Source organism: Silurus aristotelis, assembly GCF_946808225.1.
Source record: "Silurus aristotelis genome assembly, chromosome: 18".
NCBI lineage: Eukaryota > Metazoa > Chordata > Actinopteri > Siluriformes > Siluridae > Silurus > Silurus aristotelis.
The window spans coordinates 14908929-14926807 of NC_139591.1; the positions used below are offsets into that span (position 1 = coordinate 14908929).

General features: G+C 36.7%; 1 protein-coding gene across 3 annotated transcripts; it reads left to right on the forward strand.

Annotated features, from left to right (window-relative positions):
- Nucleotides 1-377: 377 nt before the first annotated feature.
- Nucleotides 378-11205, forward strand: LOC310741035 (glycolipid transfer protein-like). 3 transcript variants are annotated; one of them, XM_083568353.1, is made up of 6 exons: nt 378-599; nt 3908-3966; nt 4064-4197; nt 4505-4655; nt 9590-9800; nt 9997-10797. In XM_083568353.1, exons 1-5 carry the CDS (start codon nt 497-499, stop codon nt 9770-9772), a joined length of 630 nt encoding a protein of 209 aa, XP_083424479.1. In that variant the 5' UTR covers nt 378-496; the 3' UTR covers nt 9773-9800; nt 9997-10797. The 3 variants fall into 3 exon arrangements, 2 of the variants coding, with proteins under 2 accessions (XP_083424479.1, XP_083424478.1); XR_014537820.1 differs by having other exon boundaries at nt 379-599; nt 9590-9864; XM_083568352.1 differs by having other exon boundaries at nt 379-599; nt 9590-11205.
- Nucleotides 11206-17879: the final 6674 nt, after the last annotated feature.

Below are 17879 nucleotides of genomic sequence, written 5' to 3' on the forward strand. Positions count from 1 at the left end.
AGATGGTTTGGGATGAGTTGGACCAGAGATTAAAGGAAAAGAAGCCAACAAGCACTCAAAAGCTTTGAAAACACCTTCAAGATTGTTGGAAAACCATTCCAGGTGACTACCTCGTGAATCTAATGAGAGAATGCTATTAGTGTGTCAAGTTAGAAAAGCTAAATGTAGCTACTTTGAACTAAAAAAAATAATAATCTACAATACATAATATAATGCAATTAAAACCACAACTATTCCAAAATTGAAATATTTCAATGGCGCTCGCTGTTCACCAATAGTCTTCCCACAATTTGCATATGTGGCGCCTATTGGTTAGATTAATTGCTCTATCAAATACTTCTCCTTTACTGGCTAGCTTCACTTCCACCTGTTGAATATTCTGCTCATACTCCGCCCATTACTTCCCTGTTGCTGAACGAAGTGTCATTTCGGCTTGTTCCGGGTTAATTGTACGCTCTTTGGCAGCCTACCTTTTTTTTTTTTTTGCTATTTAACAATGGCTATTTTATTAGAGAATCAGTTCTCTGAGCTACCCAATACTAATGAAATCTCTACAAAGTCGTTTCTGGAGTCGGTTTCCCATCTTCCGTCTTTCTTCGGTGAGTAAGATTAGCCCCTGTTAAGTATCCGAGCTGATGCCTAAAGTGCAGCAAAATTACAAGTTATTGGAACAAGACCCAAACTCCTCCTCCATATTGAAACTCGCGAATGTGAACGTGGACATTTTCGGGGGCTTATGGGGTTAAAATGAATCCTAATAAAAGTGCTAACAAATGAAGTTAAAGTAAAGTGGTGTAGATTAACAGTGGATATCAGCATCTGTGCTGTTTGGAGTGCAAATGAAACTTAATCTTGAGGCGGTGTGAATAGATAAGTGTGCCAATAAAGGCTCCCCTAGGAAATCTGGAATGGTACGGTCCTAAAGTCTGGGACAAACTAGTTATTCATGGATGTGCTGCCCTGATAGGCTACTCTAATTTCCAGGATAATGAATTCATTAAGCACAAATTGATACTGTATTAATCATTTAAAAAAATGCATTTTATATGTATACGGAATTAATTGCATGATTGTAGTGATTTAACTCGTGATTAATCGCAACTTGATTGCACATTTTATCTGTTATTTATTCTAAAAAACACCATCAATTAATAATGTAAGTTATTTATTTATAATTATTTATTATTAATGAATAATAATGAATAATCTTTTTATACAATCAACATGGGCATAGACAAATATTAATACTTTATGCAGATGTATGTTTTTTTTGTGAAACCAAAAACCAAAATATTCATGTAAATTTTTAAGGGGAATTACAGTGTTTTAAATTACATAAATTATCAGAACACCAAACGGAACCTTTGCTATGTTTCCACACGGATGGTTTAAATTGCCGGATGTGTGCAATGTGGCAGATTATGGTGCTTGATTTTAGACTTGGTGCATCAGTAAAACAAATGTTAGTGATTAAATTCTTTTTTGGTGTATTTTACACACACACACACACATATTAGTAAGAAAGGGCATCATGAATAAACGTTTAATGCTTTGCAGGTTGTAATTTGCCTCTTTTATAGTTATTTATATATATTTTGTATATTATTTAGACTATAAGCCGCTACTTTTTTCCCACGTTTTGAACCCCGTGGCTTAAAAAACGAAGCGGCTAATTTATGAATTTTTCCTGGGTTTTTCCCGGTTTCACAAACTTCATGCCAAAAAACTGAACCCCATAACATTAGACCAATGAAATTTCCGAACGTAAACGAAAAAATGCACCTCACCTGTGTTCTGAGCTGCACGGCATCGGGAGAAAAAAACGTTTTTTTCAAACGCACGCCGATGCCAAAAGATAAACTCCCGAGAGAAATAGTTGTGAAAGGAAGGAGGAAGACAGTGAACAATGACTTTCTTGGTGGGCTACTGTTTAGATACAAGCCGTTGTAACGCGTTGAGTCTGGGTGAAGGAGCTCACTAACTCCAGTTGCAACAGAAATCATATAAACACAGACAGGTTTCCAAAACTCATGCTTTTTTTATTTTTCTTGGCAACAGCATTACGGGTTAGTCAAAGAAACTTAGAAAAGAGCATCAGAAAATAATAAGGACATAATCCTCGTCTTGCACACACGCAGTAATACCAGGAAAAATGTAGTGCCAGGCTATTCCCAAAATACCGCTATGCTCCTGAAGGAAGCGCAACATATTTCACTGGTTACACTGTGTGTAACGTGTCTTTCGTTTAAACATGTGTAAAGTTCATTAGTTTTAGTGTAGACACTGCGGCTTATAGACAGGTGCGGCTTATTTATGTTCAAAATATTTGTAAAATTCAGTGGGTGCGGCTTATATATGGGTACCGGAAATTACGGTACTAATAATAATGGTCCAAAAAAATTTGCACACATTAATAGCACATTTTTATTATATATATATATATATATATATATATATATATATATATATATATATATATATATATATACACTGTATATATATATATATATATATATATATATATATATATATACACACAAACACATTATATTAAATGGATGCAGTATATTAAATGGATTCTGAATATTCTGAATGATACCTGACTTCATCAAGGTGCAGCCGCCATCTTGTACTTTAGGCAAAATGAGTGAGTCAGCGAGAAACTTATCTTGAGAAATGAAGAGATGGTTAACACATTGTTGAGTGCGTGTTAAGTGTTAAGTCAGATAAAAACTCGCAATTGTGAGGAAAAAAAGGCACAATTCTGACTTTTTATATCACAATTCTGACTTTACACGCACTCACCAATGTGTTAACCATCTCTTCATATCTCAAAACTTCAGCAACTAAGTTTCTCGCTGACTCATCGCTCACTCATCATTGCAGTTTTCATTCAATTCTCTCTCTCTCTCTCTCTCTCTCTCTCTCTCTCTCTCTCTCTCTCTCTCTCTCTATATATATATATATATATATATATATATATATATATATATATATATATATATATATATATATATATCTATGAAGTGCATCTGGAAAGCATTCACAGCGCTTCATTTTTCCTATATTTTATGTTACAGCCTTATTCCTAACTGGATTAAATTAATTATTTTCCTCAAAATTCTACAAACAATACAGCCAGCCATCTGAAACATTAAAGTGTGACAAACATGCAAAAAAATAAGAAATCAGGATGATTGTGGAGGCCAGGTTATCTAATGCAGCACTCCATCTCTCTCCTTATTAAATAGCTCTTACATAACCTAGAGGTGTTTGGGGTCATTGTCATGTTGAAAACAAATGATGGTCCCACTTTGTGCAAACCAGATGGACTGGCATGTCACTGCACAATGCTGTGGTAGCCATGCTGGTTAAGTCTGTTCTTAATTTCAACTAAATCAACAACAGAGTCACCAGCAAAGCACCCCCACAACATCACACCTCCTCCATGGTTCACAGTAGGAACCATACATTCAGGAACCGTCCATTCACCCACTGTACCTTAAACAAAGACAGAGTAGTGAGAAGCCAAAATCTAATATTAGAACTCCTAGTTTTCCACTGATCTAATATACATTCCTTGTGTTTCTTGGCCCAAGAAAGTCTCTTCTGATTGTCCTGTTTTGAAGTAATGGTGTTTTGCCAAATTTGGGCCACGAAGACCTGACTCACAAAGTTTTCTCAGAGCAGTGGATGTTAAAATATGCCTGTCACATAAACTTTAAAAAGCGTTTATGTAAATCGGCAGTTTCTAAAGCTGGTAATTCTAATAAACGTATCTTTTGCCCAAATTATACTTTTGCGAAGTTGTCATTTCTCCCTGACACAGTTAATAGTTCATGTTGTGCTTATCTGAATGTGCAAAAGAGTTTTCTATTTACTGATTTGCACTTATTTTTCAAAACAGACTCTCTCGGTTTCAAAGTATTTGCTCCCATCAAAGCCGATATAAATGGCAACATCACAGTAAGTGCGAATCTCCTCACACGCAACACTTTTTCTCTCCTTCTCGAACATTCAGACAGATATATATATGAGCACTCTCTCTAATATCACCACCTAGAAAATCCAAGCCGTCTATGACTCTGATCCAGTGAAGTATGAGACGCTTCAGAAGATGCTGGAAGCTGAGAAGACCATGTACGGGTCCGAGTGGCCAAAAGCAGGGGCCACGTTAGCGCTCATGTGGCTAAAGAGGTGAGAAGAAAATATGGCCTTGACATTGATTTGAGTTGTATATACATTTTAGAGATAAAATATTTCAGGACATGCCATGATAGGAAAGTAATCAACTTTGTAGCGGTATCAATAACTCGATATCGATTATTTTTCTAAAACAGCATGCGTTGTGTTACGAATAGATTCTGACATTACCATATTACAAATTGTCAAAGTTTTATTCAAGTTCTTCCTGTGTTCTGGAGGTGTTCAATATGTTAGAGGACTGTTTTTGTAACCTATCCCTCGCTGTTTGCTAACTGGTTTATTTTTTTCTCTTTCTCAGAGGCCTGCGCTTCATTCAGATCCTGCTGCAGAGTTTGGCAGATGGTGAGCGAGATGAGAACAATCCCAACCACATCCGTGTCAATATCACTAAAGCCTACGAACAGGCGCTGAAGAAATACCATGGCTGGATAGTGCAGAAGATTTTTAAGGTAAGGGGATAGAAATAGAGCGCTCGAGATTGAATATAAATGACTTTATTTAGGAAGGCCATATGAGAATCCACAATAGGTTGCGTAGCATCAAGTTTTTATACATTAGCACCTTTATATAATATCCCCATTGCCCAGTTATGGAAGGTAACACTTCTGAAAGAAAAGAAACAATTTTGTATCATAAATGAAAAACATCCTAGAGCAATATGCTTTAATATAATGTTTATATACAAACCATGTTTTTACAAAATGCTTTGCAGAATTAATTACATAAACGTGTAAATGGAATAAATGGCAAAGAATATATTATTTAATATAACAAAATATGAATAAATATATGAACAAATACAAGCATCACAAGTTGGAATTCAGCTGTGCAATGGCACATGCCAAATAGCAGTTTTTGTAAACATCAATGTGATTTTATTATGGGATCAGAGTAACTGGAATCAGGAAAACTGAAATACTTTGCTTAAGGAAATGAAAAGAACTTTTGCAAAGATAATTTGAGTCCATGATTAGAATGTGAAATAAACATGTCTGAAAAAAGCCCTTTTTTATTTTAAACGATTTATAGTATGTACATGTTTAGTTTAGTTTAGGGTCATTATAGATTAAAAAGTATTTTTATTTTTATTTTGTATTCTGCTCTTTCATTTCAGTGTTAATCCAAATCAGATTTTATTTAATAAATAAATATATATTGACTTTTTTTTTACCTAAAATTCCTGAATACCTGAGGGGGATTGTCATGCTGTAACAGTAATGGGTTTCCTAGTTCAAGTGAAGTTTGGAGTGCTATAGAGCTGTATCTCTTTCAACCAAGCTCTAAGGTTTCGGAGCAGGTCTCTTTGTTGTAACTGGGAGGGGCCCATGAGAGTCAGGTGGCTGGAACAAGTCATGAAAGGAGGCATTTAGCAGACCCCATATTATAATACTTCCCCCACAGGATTGTACATAACTCAGCAACCCCATATCATAACACTACTCCCACAGGATTGTACATAATTGAAGCAACCCCATATCCTATCACTACCCCTACAGGATTGTACATAACTGTAAGCAGGTCATTAAAGGTGAAAGAAGGCCAAGCAACCTGGCATGAACAGGTTGTGGAGGGAGGCCCTGGCTTGAGCAGGTTGTAGGGGGAGGTCCTGCCACTGTGCCCTGGCGTGAGAAGCCCAAGTAGTGGAGAGCCCACGCTGTCAGGCCCTGGCATGAGCCAGTCGTGTGGGGCAGGTCACCCCGTTGACCTTTGGCTGGGGCCTGGTTTGGGAGGCCGCTTAGTTGATCCCTGATTTGGATCTAAACAATTTTGCTCATTTATTTGGAAACTCATATTTTTATTCCAATAACATTTTAATTGAATTATTCTTTTCACTTATAGTTTGTGGCTAGTTTTTGTTAGCTATAATATTTTTTATCCACACAGATGCACTGCCTGGTCAAAAAAGGTTACACACTGATATTTTGTTGAAACACCTTTTGCTTTGATTACAGCATTACGATATTGTTTCAATAAGCTTATGCAATGTCAAAGTTATATTTTGTCCAGAGTTGCATTAATTTCTCGCCAAGATCATGTAGTGATAGAGAGAATCAAGTGGCCATGTAAAGTCTTCTCCAGAACCTAGATCTGACCAACTGAAGCAACCCCGTATCATAACACTACCCCACTTGTACATAACTGTAACTGCCGCTCTTCTTACCTTGATGCACCCATCATTCATCAGCCAACTCACATTTTCCATTGATCCTGAGTCTTTATGCTCCCTATGTAATTGAAGCCTTCATCCAATTAACATCACTGATGGTTATGAAAGTGGAAGTGTTTAGTCTCAAGTCTTTAAGTTCCTCTTTGTGCATATGGAACTGCTTTTACTTTCACTATTGAACATAGGAGTAAATTGAACATTTACTGTTTCTTTACGATTTGCTTTCATTAAACTTTCAAATCATCTCCTATTATGATCATTCAAATTTTCTTTCTACCACATTTTTTCCTTGAGATGATGGTTCACCACTGTCTTTTCAGGTTTTAACAATGTAGTGGATAGTTCTTCACTCAATTTGACTTGTTTCACTAATCTTCTTAGTTGTTTTCTTTGCTTGATAATAATTAACCTGTTAATAATTGAATAGAGTAACGTCTTTTTCCACAATTACAGGATATGGTTGTTTAAGAAATGAGGAAATTACTCACTGCATCAGTTATGCTTGAATAACTTTGCCAGCTAAAACTTAATTACCTCCTACTTATTTGTTTAGATAAATCCAGGATTTATCTTGTGACTTTTTTTTTTGATGGGCAATGTATATTGACTGTACAGAGGTAAATATTCATGACATCACTCACTGCAGTTGCTCTTTTTTCTTTGAACATACAGAGATTGAAAATATGCTCTTATATGTTAAGTGCAGCATCTAAAAGTTTGTTGCATTGCTTCAGTGTAACAAAGGTTGCCTGTAACAACACACAACAACACATAACACACACAAAAAATCTATGTTAACTGAAAGTAAGATTCGGGTTAAAAGATCCAAAATCCTAAAATTTGGCTAAGTGTAAATTAAAAATTAAATAGTAATAGCCTAATTTTTTTATTTATTACAAATGTCACAGTGGATCTGAAAACTGTCTGAATGGGACACCAGGGTGTCTCAGGACACACATATTCACACCTAGGGGCAAAGTAGAGAGAACCCATCTGAGAATTTGAGAGGTGGAGTAATCCAGAGGAGACACATGTGGACGTGTGAAATTCCCGACTCAACCTCTGAAGTTAACCTCTGAAGTTAACTGGGTATTCTGTGTGCATTTTGTCATGTTGTCCCATTTTTATCTGATAAAGGATTCCAGCGTTTAAACATGTCTGGGTCTGTTGTATTTTTCATTATGCCACAGATGTTATCAAATGGTGAAAGAACAGTTCAGCACCCGGACTCGCCTAATGTGAGGCCATGCTGTATGTGGTTTAACCTTTTAGCATTGATGATGCTTTTCCAGATGTGCAATCTGGCTATTTCATGGGCACTAATTTACCCCTATACTATCATAGATGCAGGCTTTTGAACTGAAGGTTGATTAATTAATGTTGTTAATCCAGAGGACTTCCAGAGGCATCCACGGTTTCAAAAAATAATTTTACATTTTGATTTATCAGACTACATAACAGTTTTCCACTTTGCCCCAGTCAAATTTACATGAGATTTGGCCCAGAGAAGATGGTGGCATTTCTGGATCATGTTCACATGTGGCTCCTTCTTTGCATGACAGAGCTTAAACATGCCTTTGTAAATAGCACAGTGTTCACAAATGATATCTGGAGGCCTATTTCTGAGGCCTATGCAGTGATTTCCATTACAGAATCATGCCTGATTTTTAAGCAGTGCCGCCCGAGGGCCCAAAGCTTAAGGGCAGATTTATGCCTGTGCAGAGAGATTTCTCCACATTATCAAAAACTTTTAATGATGGACTGTAGATGATGACATATTACGGTGGAGCTGGAGGTAGCAGAGCTGAAGATGTTGAGGTTTTCGTTGGGAGTGATGAGGATGGACAGGATTAGAAATTAGTTTATTAGAGGGATCTTACATATTCCAAAAAAAACTGCTGATCTTGAATGTGAACACTCTTTAAGCAAAATGGTGTGATAAACAAAAAACATTTACCGGAAAGCATTTTGCATTAAATGCATTGTTGATGAAATGATTGAAATTTAGAGATCGCTGAGACGACTTGGAGGCTGAAGTAACTCATATACGCAGTCTTTAAAACTGTGGAGAACCGAAAAGCATTTTAGATCGCACAACATATCAAAACCATGAATCGGATGGGCTACAAAAGAGTCAAGAAGCTTTTACAGTACACAGTGAGATAAAACAATGTTTCTCCAGAACTCTTGTGCTACATATCAGAACACAGAACTACTTAACAAAACAGAAAGCTACATAACAGAACACGGCTACTTAACGGAACGCAGAGCTACTTAACAGAACACAGCTACATAACAGAACACAGAGCTACTTAACAGAATACAGCTACATAACAGAATGCAGAGCTACTTAACGGAACGCAGAGCTACAAACCAGAACGCAGAGCTACTTAACAGAATGCAGAGCTACATAACGGAACGCAGCGCTACTTAACAAAACGCAGAGCTACATAACGGAACACAGAGCTACATAACAGAACACAGAGCTACTTAACAGAATACAGCTACATAACAGAATGCAGAGCTACTTAACGGAACGCAGAGCTACAAACCAGAACGCAGAGCTACTTAACAGAACACAGAGCTACATAACAGAACACAGAGCTACTTAACAGAACACAGCTACATAACAGAACACAGAGCTACTTAACAGAACACAGCTACATAACAGAACACAGCTACATAACGGAACGCAGGGCTACTTAACGGAACGCAGAGCTACTTAACAGAACGCAGAGCTACTTAACAGAACGCAGAGCTACTTAACAAAACACAGAGCTACTTAACAGAACACAGAGCTACTTAACAGAACACAGCTACATAACGGAACGCAGAGCTACATAACGGAACGCAGCGCTACTTAACGGAACGCAGAGCTACTTAACGGAACGCAGAGCTACATAACGGAACGCAGAGCTACATAACAGAACGCAGAGCTACATAACGGACCGCAGAGCTACATAACGGACCGCAGAGCTACATAACGGAACGCAGAGCTACATAACAGAACACAGAGCTACTTAATAGGACTGAAGTAAGTTGTCCTTAAGTGCATTGAATGGCAGAACAGCACATCAGCATCTACTCCTTCAACCATGATGAGGAATATGAGGCTACTTTGGGCACAGAACTTTCCTGAACAGTTGAATATTGGCGAGAATAATTGTGTAAGTTCAAAAGTGACAGTTAATTGACAGTGTTTTCTCTCTGCTTTAGGCTGCGCTTCTGGCTGCACCATACAGGTCAGACTTCCTGAAGGGTCTGTCTAAAGGTCAGGTGGTGGCAGAGGAAGACTGCCTGGCGGACATTCGACAGTTTTTGGTGAACTTTAGCGCCACCGTGAACGCCATTTACGAGATGTACACAGTGATGAACGCTGAGCTGGACTACATGGTGTGAAGGCTTGTGTTATTGGCGGCTTTCTCAGGTGAGACAGCATTCCACTGGACGTGATCAGCACTCAAAATCAAAGCAGCTCTCATTTTATTATTGTATTTTCTTTTTCCTCAGTAGTTTTTTTCTTTGTTTTATCATGGATTATGCTAAAAAAAGAAAAAAGTGCATTTATAGACTGCATCTGAGCTTAGAGATGTTGAACTAACTGTGATTTTTTTTTTTTTAAGACTCCTGTAAGAGCACAGTGTGTTACAGTTGTGACAAGAATCAAGAGGAAGTCCCAAACACTAGAGTCATTGCACGATTTTACTTCTCTAATATGACTGAGCGCGTGTGAGATACATGAGAGATACACAGAATACATGAAACATACAGATACATGTGATCTGTTTATTTTCTAAATTTAACTTGTCATATACTAGCGTTTGGGACAAACAGATGATCCAAACTTACTGATGTGTTTCTATGTATCTGAATAATTTGAGCCAGGTGTCGCGTATCGCAATACAAACCGAATTGCGAAGAGTTGGGATGCCGTGTAAAATAAAAATAAAAACAGAATGCAATAATCGGGAAATATCATAAAATCTCATACATTTAGCAAATCCCTTATTTTTTATTTACAACAGAGCATAGAAAACATATCAAATGTTCAAACTGAGTAAAAAGATCATTTTGAATTTGATGTTCGTAACACATCTCCAAAAAGTTGGTACAGCGCCACATTTCTCACTGTGTACCTTCACCTCCTACCTTTACTGTTTTGAATGCAGTACCCCAAAGCCCTCTGTGTGAGACCCCAATGATCACAGACATACCATATTGATTTTTTTTACCATTGTTCCTTGCGACAAGAAATTTCTCCCTATTCTCTTAATTTTTTGATATTATGTACAGTAAATTATGAGATTCTTCACAATTTTGGATTGAAACCTATTCTGAAATTGTTCCACAATTTGTACAAGCAGATGTTTACAGATTGTTCTTCCCCTGCCCATATTTCATTCTGAGAGACTCGACCTCTCTAAGATACATGTTACTGACATGCTGCCAATTAGTTGCAAAATCTTTTTTGTGGGTTTGGGCCATCAAATTCAAAATGACCTTACTTTTTTTTTTTTCCTAAAATGGCACTTCCCAGTTCAAACATTTGATATGTTTTCCATTTTGGTCTTTTTTGTTCTGTGGGTCTATGAGATTTGCACATCGTTGCATTCCGTTTTAATTGAGATATTTTCACGTGTCACAACCTTTTTGGAATTGTGGTTGATATAACAATAAATGATGTAGTAGTCGTATCAATATTAACAAGAAGAAAAAGAAGCAGAACTATTTATATAGCACATCTCATACAAATTAAATACAGGAAAGCTTAGAAAAAGGAATTTTTAAAAGAATAATTTAAGAACGTGACTGAACCAAATAAGGATTTCTGATGGCAGATAAATTATGACAAAAAAAATCTAATTTCAATGTGTGTCTTCAGCTGCTTGTTATTTGGGTTGTTTTGTCTTTGCATTGACCTTCTACACTGATCGTTGCGGTTTCGGTAAACATCCTGTTTTACAACCAACAAAAGAGTTGTAACACTTATTTTGTATTACACTGGGCATTGTCGTAAGCACACTGCTTAAATAATACAAGGATAACAAGAAAAAATTGGTCCTGGTTTTGTGATCAGGTGTTTATTAGTTTCCCAGTTTTACACTATACCTAGTGAGAAAACTATTTGAGCTTTGTCCTCATTTCCTTTTTTTTTTTTTTTTTTTTTTAAAATAAACAAGTGCCTCTTAACAATCAATAATTTTTAATGTCGGTAATAATATTCATTGATATGCAAAGATGTTGGTGACTGATTTTTAATGTATAAAACAATTTGCAGTTTTGCTACATAATAGATTGTACTGTTTACACCCAGACTGACTCGTTAGCTGATTATAATATTATGCATATTCATTATCATACATACTGACAGAATAGGGGTTTGCTGAACAAATCCTATGATTAAGTTGCTGATGTACGTATTCACACTCTCAGGGTGTACAGATTATTAAGGTGCGTGCTGTCCTGTGCAGGATTTGATCAAAGGAAGAAATTGTAGAAATTACTGTATGGAAGTCAGTAATGGAGATTTATGTATGATAATGAAACCTATTCTCTATTACTGTTACGTCTGTGAGGTTTGCATAATGTTTGATTTGCACGATTTTATGTGAAACCAGAAAAACTAATGCAGGAAGAAAGTGCTATGGCTTTTGTTACAAAACCTCACTCTGAAGTGTATTTATAATGTAATTGTGTGTGTGTGTGTGTTTGAGATAGAGAGAGAGAGAGAGAGAGAGAGAGAGAGTTTCTGATTCTGACTGAGATATAATGTAAGAATTATTCTGGATAATTGTTATATTGGTACACTGACCTATACATTAAAACTTGATCTGAAATAAACAGTCTTTATTTATTTATTGGTGTATGTTTTAGCAGCGACCCTCTGAGCAGCTGTCAGTTATATTTTGTGTTGAAATGTTACGGTTTTATTTTTAACATTTCACATTTTATTAAAATTGTATTTTTGCGGCTTTGACAGCAGGGGGCAGCAGGAACCTACATATTCTCCTCAATGTAACGCATTTGGACTGTGTGTGTGTGTGTGTGTGTGTGTGTGTGTGTGTGTGTGTGTGTGTGTGTGTGTACTCATTTTAAATATTTCTAATATTAAAAATATAATTTTTTAAATTTGTATTTAACCGTTTTAGACCCGATAGTTTCCTAGGCACCCAAAATGCACAGTTAAAACTAATCAAACACGTATATTTGGCTAGTCATACATTTCTTAAGCTTTCCATGTATCACTCAAAAGGGCAAATCTGATTGTTTTACTCAGTGGTCAGTGACAACCAATCAGCTGACTGCATTTTAATTGAAAAAAATATATATAATTTAAGAAGGTTAATGTGAGTGGACATCAGCAAATGGGAGACGCTTGGAGATTTTCATTTCCAAAGCTGGCTAAAATTGCTTATTTTATAGATTATTTTGCTTATCTGATTCTTAATTTAAAATAAAAGGTCCCTATTTTTGTAAAAACCTAATATCTACTATTGATTAGTCTTACAAACTTCGACTCCCAAAGCTGACCCAAGATAGTCGTCCTGGAATATCACATCACTAACAGAATTTTGAGTGTTTGAATGAAACACTTCATAGTTGATTTGGTTATTGCCTTTTCTTTTTTATTAATGTACTTCACGGTTGTTTGGAAGTGTACAAAAGCAAGGTCAAATACATCTTTGAGGTTTGTACTATCATAGGAATCCACAGTTGTGTGCCGTCAACTGCCTGCTAGCTGATAATTAGCAGTTTGTATGAGGCTTAACATGCACAAGTGCACAATTATTATTATTATTATTATTACTATTATTATCATTTTTGTTATACAATCGGACTATGTAGATGTTATTGTGATTTGTAATGAGAGTAGGGAGCAGGTGGAGAAGAGCCTGGAGAGGTGGAGATATGCGCTGGAGAGAAGGGGAATGAAAGTCAGTAGGAGTAAGACAGAGTACATGTGTGTGAATGAGAGGGAGGGCAGTGGAGTGGTGCGGTTGTAGGGAGAAGAGGTGGAGAAGGTGGAGGAGTTCAGGTACCTGGGATCAACAGTGCAAAGTAATGGAGAGTGTATTAGAGAAGTGAAGAAAAGAGTGCAGACAGGGTGGAGTGGGTGGAGAAGAGTGACAGTTTCTTTTTGTGTTTTTTCACAAAATCGTTTTATCAAGCATCTATATAAACCTGGTTTTCCGGATTAAAACGATGGTTGACGTTGAAATTGTGGCTCAGATGACCATTATATCTGCAGTGCCTTATATGTAAGTGACATCATCATTTCATCATATAAACTATGAATATTAAGGTTTTTTACAGTGCAAATGATATATATAATTTCCAAAATGGCTGACCTAGTAGAAAGAGCAGTACCTAAACATGAATCCTAGCCATTTAGGACACAGCGCTAATCTATAGAGTGCTACATTAGCAAACAGCAGCTTGGTCTTGTTATTGAGCTGCTTCTGAACAGGTCATGGCCTCCGGTATTCAGACTAAAATGAAGCCTGTTTAGTAGTTAATAGTTTCCGCTTTCTTCTCAGCAACACGGCTGTGTGTGCATGTGTGTGTGTGTGTGTGTGTGTGTGTGTGTGTCCCCTGCTGCCTGAGGACAATGTGCAGCTTGTGGCTCCTCTCAGCGGAGACCAAATTCCCATTCTGCATTAGCAGGACCGGTAATCCCACAGTTTTAAGAAGCACAGCTGCCGCTGAGAGGAAACAAGGCCATGAAGTAGCTCACCATATAAAAATGGAGAACTTTTTGACTCTCACTCAACAGTGATGCGTATTCAGAAGTTTTTTTTGGGTTTGTTTGTTCGTTTTTGCTTTCCATTTACCACAGTAAACATTACAATTGCTGAGTGCTTGAGCCAACCTGCCTATTCTCTATATAACTGACTACATAGTGAATTATAAAATGGCTGTTTCACCCTGTACTGCGCTAAATACCCAAAAGGGAGGCATCGGTAGGTAATTACTTTTGCAATTGCTTATGCAAAACCAGTCCATAACTTTTAAATATTGTACTGGATATAACTTTTTGAATCTTAGCAGAGGTTGTACATACATTTACAGTTATGTTTAATGTTGTGGAACACCTAAAAAAAAAGTTATTTTCCTATATTGTTATTATAACAGCTATAAAAAAAAACACCTTACTTCACTCATCTTGAAGAGTTTACTATGTCAGAAAATGTAATAATATCAACAAATTACACATGCTGTTTTTAATGCACTGCCCAAATGTTGATGTGGCGCGGTCGCAATAAACCGTATCCGAGTCCTTGAGTTGTTGCTATAGAAACTACTTAGTCGATAAATGTTCTGTCAGATTTGCCGTTATAAAAAAAATTAATCACCTTCTGTCCAATCAGACTTAAGAACTCAACAGCAATATAATAAATACATTTAGTTTTTTTGTTTTGTTTTAGGTTGAAAATAATGTGGCTATTGTACTTAAACCTTATATATCTATATCTATATATATAATAATATCTAAAGCAATACTTTTAAGCATACTTTTACAACACACATTAATTTTTATCAAACGTATTAATAAGAAGGTCCGTGTCAAATCCTGTAATATAATAATATTCAGTCTTGTTTATTTCTGACTTCAGTGACTTGAGTTTCCATCACTTTGTAAAATCAGGAAAGGAGGAGATTTTATGAGGAGCACTTGCTTGAATGGAGCGTGAAACAATCCACTGTGTTTGTGCTTGTTTCATTTCGATTGCCTTGTTTACTACAAGAGGAGCCTCTGGAATTGCAATAAGTGGTTCTGGGCCAGAAACATGGGAAAACCCATAAAGCAATTTGCATATCGTAAGGGGAGAAAAAAAAAATCAAGATAAGTGGGCCGCTGCATTGGGCCGTGCCGTCTAGTCCACCATAAGTGCACAATACGCTTTATTAAAAGTAATATATTCTGAGACATTTAACCTGAGAGGACTGCACATTTTTCATACACAAATGCAACACTGCAGGGGAAGAAAAAGAAGGACCTTTATAGAGTCCTATTTCCATATATATGACTTTCTCAAGAGGGGTGCTGGATAAAACCCCATGCGTCTCCAGCACTCGATAGTCAAAAAAAAAAAAAAGAAAACCCATAGATAAGAAGCTTATATCTTTAATAATGAAATCTACAACATACGCACATTCTGTATGCACACACAGACATGCAAAAGTTTGGGTTTCTGCATTTTAACAATTATATATAATATGTTTTACTGCAATAATGAAGATATTAGCACTTGGAAATACCACTGGAAGTAATGCAGCAACAAAACACAATTAACTGTATTTCTGATCAACCAGTTTTCTAAGGCAGTTTCACACACAACTTTTCCTCAAGTTTCCAACTGAGTTTTAAGTTAAAATATAATTATTAATACTATATTTCATTTTCGAAATTTTTGGTTAATCTGCCAAATGTATCCATGATATGACCGGATACTTACAATATGCAAAAAAAAAAAAAAACTCGCACTAATATTAAGTTAGACCGCCTTATACTAGACATTCGCCGTGGCATCGTTTCCATAAGCTTATATTGTGCAATGTCACAATATTTATTTCCAGTTAAAGATGCATTCATTTATTAGTATAAGTTTTTATTGGTAATAGGAATCTTTGGACCGCTGTGTAAAGTCTTCTTCAGCACATCCCAGGATTTTTAATGGGGTCTGGACTCTGTGGTGGACAATCCATGTGTGAAAATGATGTCTCATGCTCCCTGAACCACTCTTGCACAATTTGAGCCAGATGAATATGACTCTGTCTTTAGGGAAGAAAAAAAAACATTATGGGAAATACCTTTTATTCAGTGAATTCAGGTAGTCAGCTGACCTCATATTTTGGGCACACAACATTGCTGAACCTAAAATTGCAACCCAAGATCGCAACACTGCCCCCAAAGGTTCCATTCAGGAAAATGGATAAATTTAGACTGGTCAGTCCACCTGACATTTTTTTTTTTCCAGGGTCGTCTTTATACTCCCAAACATTGGAGCCTTTATTCCCGACTAGACTCACTGATTATTGGTTTTCTTAAAGCTTTTAGCCTCACTTTAGATTTTTTTTTTTTTTTTTTTTTTTTTACTTTGCCCATATGGAAATGCACTTATGTTCAATATCAAACAGAGCCATGGGTTTGCATGGGTTTATTTATGATTTGATTTCACCAAATGTTTCCTGTGTTGGACAGTTCTTAATATTTCAGTAGTTTCAGGTAGTTTTCTTTGCTTGATGCAGACCAATAATTTGACAGAATATGCCTTCCAAAATGGGTATTTAAAAAAATAAGAAGCTTATCACTGCATAAGTTAGGGTTAAATAACTTATAACATATTAATTAACACTGAAACATATTATTCACTGCAGTAATTATCCAAAGGATGGCTCTTACCTATGTGCTTAGTTACATCCAGGGGTATGCACAGGTTTAATAAAGATCCCATGACTCATCTTGGCTTCTAGAGATCCAGGAAATTAAGAAGTTAAAAAAAGCCCTAAAAATAATGATTTAGTGTCACTGTATTCTGTAATACATTCCTGCTTATTAATTGAAATGGTCAATTTATCAATAATTTACTTTTCATCTTAAAAGGTGTGCAGTGCATGATGTCCCTTAGTTTATAGGACACCCAGAATACCTGATGCAAAATCAAATAAAATTTGTAAAACCTAATGTTATTCAGCTTTCCTAGCTGTTGGACTAAAGAACAGACTTCCTGTTACCTTCTTTCCGATGTCATACTTATAAGGGGTGTCCTAAAGCTTAGTAATAATTGATTTGCTCTGTCTCCCTCCATGAGTCTTTAACCTTGTTAGTCTTTAATATGGTAAATAGTTGTAATCCCTCAAAGGAAGAGCGCTTTTTTTTTTTTTTTGCAAAAAGATTTCGAAAAGCCAGACACATAAAAGATAACCCAAGGCTCGGGTCCAGTTTCCGAATACATTCATATCAGACTCCTGCAGAAAAGTCGCTCTAAGGGATAAGCACTGAAAGTTCAGGACAGTGCCAGTAATTATACCTGGTAATAAGATCTGCATGGTGTGCGTGCAACTCGAATGCCATGCAGCCCTGCCATTGTTCAGTCTACCACTCTGTTTCTGGAACTAATGGCAGCCTCCTGGCCTGGTTTCCATCAGCACCTCTCTCTCTCGCTCTCTCTCTCTCTGTCTGTTTGTTCCCGATGCCCTTGAAGAGCTGATAAAAGAGGCGGAGGAGATGTGTGTGAGCTCAGGTCACACTGAAAGCTGATTAGCCCCTGTCCCCGGGGTGGATAAAGCCAGAGCAACGTCAATGCCCTGCCCTCAGAGGGTATCGCTGCTCTGCTGTTCCTCTGCCAAAAGGCCCCAACTGCCACTCGAATGACAGACCTGGAGGCCAAACTGCACCACCACAACCCCCTTTTTCCATCACCCAGTTTATAACAAATATTTGGAAGCAACGTGGTAATTTTGTTTACACATTATAAATGACTCGTCTCATGTACTCATTATG

Coding starts and splice junctions, on each gene's coding strand:
- LOC310741035 (XM_083568353.1), top strand. CDS start 497: ATGGCTATTTTATTAGAGAATCAGTTCTCTGAGCTACCCAATACTAAT. Junction 600..3,907: donor CCATCTTCCGTCTTTCTTCG/GTGAGTAAGATT, acceptor TTTTCAAAACAG/ACTCTCTCGGTTTCAAAGTA. Junction 4,198..4,504: donor GCGCTCATGTGGCTAAAGAG/GTGAGAAGAAAA, acceptor TCTCTTTCTCAG/AGGCCTGCGCTTCATTCAGA.